We start from the raw sequence: 2,287 nt of genomic DNA, 5'->3' as shown, positions 1-2,287 counted from the left end.
GTTAACTATACATCCTTGAAACCAATACCCCAGTCTATGTCATAAGCACATCATTCATCTCTCTAAGTCTCTTCCTGTCCTCTTTCTTATTATTTTGTGTGTTTTTATACTTAAATTTTTGGTACATGGTAGATCTTATGTTAAATGATGATATATTATTGATTCTCTGGAACTGATTACAAATCTTCAGATAAAAGACTAGGACAGGATGTCTTTGGACCAGGTGCCCCCCAAAGGAACTATCAATTGTGATTAGAAAGAGGCTGTAATAGCCTTATATAAGAACAGAAGACCATTCTTCAAACAAAAATCTCTAGAAAAATATTCAATCGTATTATAATATCATACAAACTCTTTAGCAAATATATGCAATGTAATTATTGTAGAAGTCTTTAAAATAAGGATGTTTATTATCATTATAATAATGAAAAATATAAAAATGTGAAAAAAATATCAAGAAACTGTCAACTAAAACCTAAAGCCTGACTTTTTAAATTAATTTTAAAAATAATGCTATAAAACTATATAAATAAAAAATACTGGGTAATAATAAAACCACAGTAGAAATGATATGAGGAATTGCATTGACTTGTAGGGCAAGAAGGAAAAGTGATATAAGAGAGAAGAAAAAGGAAGTTGTATCCAATAAGGCAAGTGTGATGAAATTTCAAAAATAATAATATTTTCACAGATAGTGTTTTAAAGCTGAAAAGAGAATCAATAAACTCAAAAATAGATCTGAGAACATATCTCCATGTATTTTTGTCTGAGTTAATGAAATGGATAGTAAGAAAAAGCAGTTAACAGATGTGGATTGTAGAATTTGTTAGTTCAATATACATCAAACAGAATTTATAGAAAGATTGAAGAAAGAAAATGGATCAAGATTGTTGGTATATCATCTATTCTTGAGAAAAAGCAAGAAATCTCAGATTAAGAAATCACACAGCAACACAGAATTAGTTGGAACATACAATTTCTGAAACCGTTCTCATACTGCATGCACGAGACATAGGAATTGAATCATGGCTTCCATTGTTTGCAAGCTAATAAGATATTCATAATTTAACAAAATTGTGAGGAAGCAAATCCGTAAAATATGCATGATGCTGAATCATCTATTTAATTTACCTTACTTGCTTGTTCTCTTTACCAAATGATTGCACATTTTTTATTTGATCTAGAGCCCTGAGTTTAATAACTGAGTTAGATTAATACATGATTGCAGAAAATCTCACTCAAGTAATATTCCTTGCCATCTAAAAGCAGGCCTAGAAAAAATGCCTTAAAATTTGTAACCACTTCTTTTCTTCCACAAATAGATGAATTTATAAACTCTTACATGGCTCCTGGAAATTTCACCCAGGTCACGGAGTTTATTCTCACAGGTGTCTCAGACCGTCCAGACCTCCAGATTCCACTCTTCTTTGTTTTCCTGGTCATCTATGGACTGACTGTGGCAGGGAACCTGAGCATCATCACTCTCACCAGTATTGACTTTCAACTTCAGACCCCCATGTATTTCTTCCTCCGACATTTAGCTATCATAAATTTTGGCAATTCTACAGTCATTGCCCCTAAAATGCTAATCAATTTTTTAGTAAAGAAGAAAACCACATTCTACTATGAATGTGCCACCCAACTTGGGTTGTTCTTGGTTTTCATTGTAGCTGAGGTCTTCATGTTAGCTGTGATGGCCTATGACCGCTATGTGGCCATCTGCAATCCCCTGCTCTACGTGGTGGTGGTATCTCGTCAGATCTGCCTTCTGCTGGTATCCCTCACGTACCTCTATAGCTTTTCCACAGCTGTGGTGGCTTCATCTTCTGTATTCTCTGTGTCTTATTGCTCTTCCAATGTCATCAATCATTATTTCTGTGATACTGTCCCTCTGTTAGCATTGTCCTGCTCAGATACTTACTTTCCAGAAACAGTAGTGTTTATATCTGCAGCTACAAATTTGGTTTTTTCCATGACTGTAGTTCTCATATCCTATTCCAACATCGTCTTGTCCATTCTAAGGATACGTTCCTCAGAAGGAAGAAAAAAAGGCTTTTCCACATGTGCTTCACATATGATGGCAGTCACAGTTTTCTATGGGACACTACTATTCATGTATGCGCAGCCTCAAACTAACCATTCAATGGATACTGATAAAATGGCTTCTGTGTTTTATACACTGGTGATCCCCATGCTGAATCCCATCATCTACAGCCTGTGGAATAAGGATGTGAAGGCTGCCTTAAAGAGATTTCTGACAAATCCATGTTCTTTTAAATATATATGA

The 2,287-nt window shown here is 34.6% G+C and overlaps 1 protein-coding gene across 1 annotated transcript; it reads left to right on the top strand.

The window, feature by feature from the left end:
• Positions 1–1,342: 1,342 nt before the first annotated feature.
• On the top strand, positions 1,343–2,287 carry LOC139040713 (olfactory receptor 8J3-like). Its single transcript, XM_070487473.1, has one exon. It carries the CDS (start codon positions 1,343–1,345, stop codon positions 2,285–2,287), a length of 945 nt encoding a protein of 314 aa, XP_070343574.1.

Source organism: Equus asinus, chromosome 17 (genome assembly GCF_041296235.1).
Source record: "Equus asinus isolate D_3611 breed Donkey chromosome 17, EquAss-T2T_v2, whole genome shotgun sequence".
NCBI lineage: Eukaryota > Metazoa > Chordata > Mammalia > Perissodactyla > Equidae > Equus > Equus asinus.
The sequence above is the reverse complement of the archived record's forward strand: the minus strand, read 5'-3'. Positions and strand labels throughout refer to the sequence as shown.

Excerpts from the sequence above, each read along its gene's own strand:
- LOC139040713 (XM_070487473.1), top strand. The coding sequence starts at position 1,343 with ATGGCTCCTGGAAATTTCACCCAGGTCACGGAGTTTATTCTCACAGGT.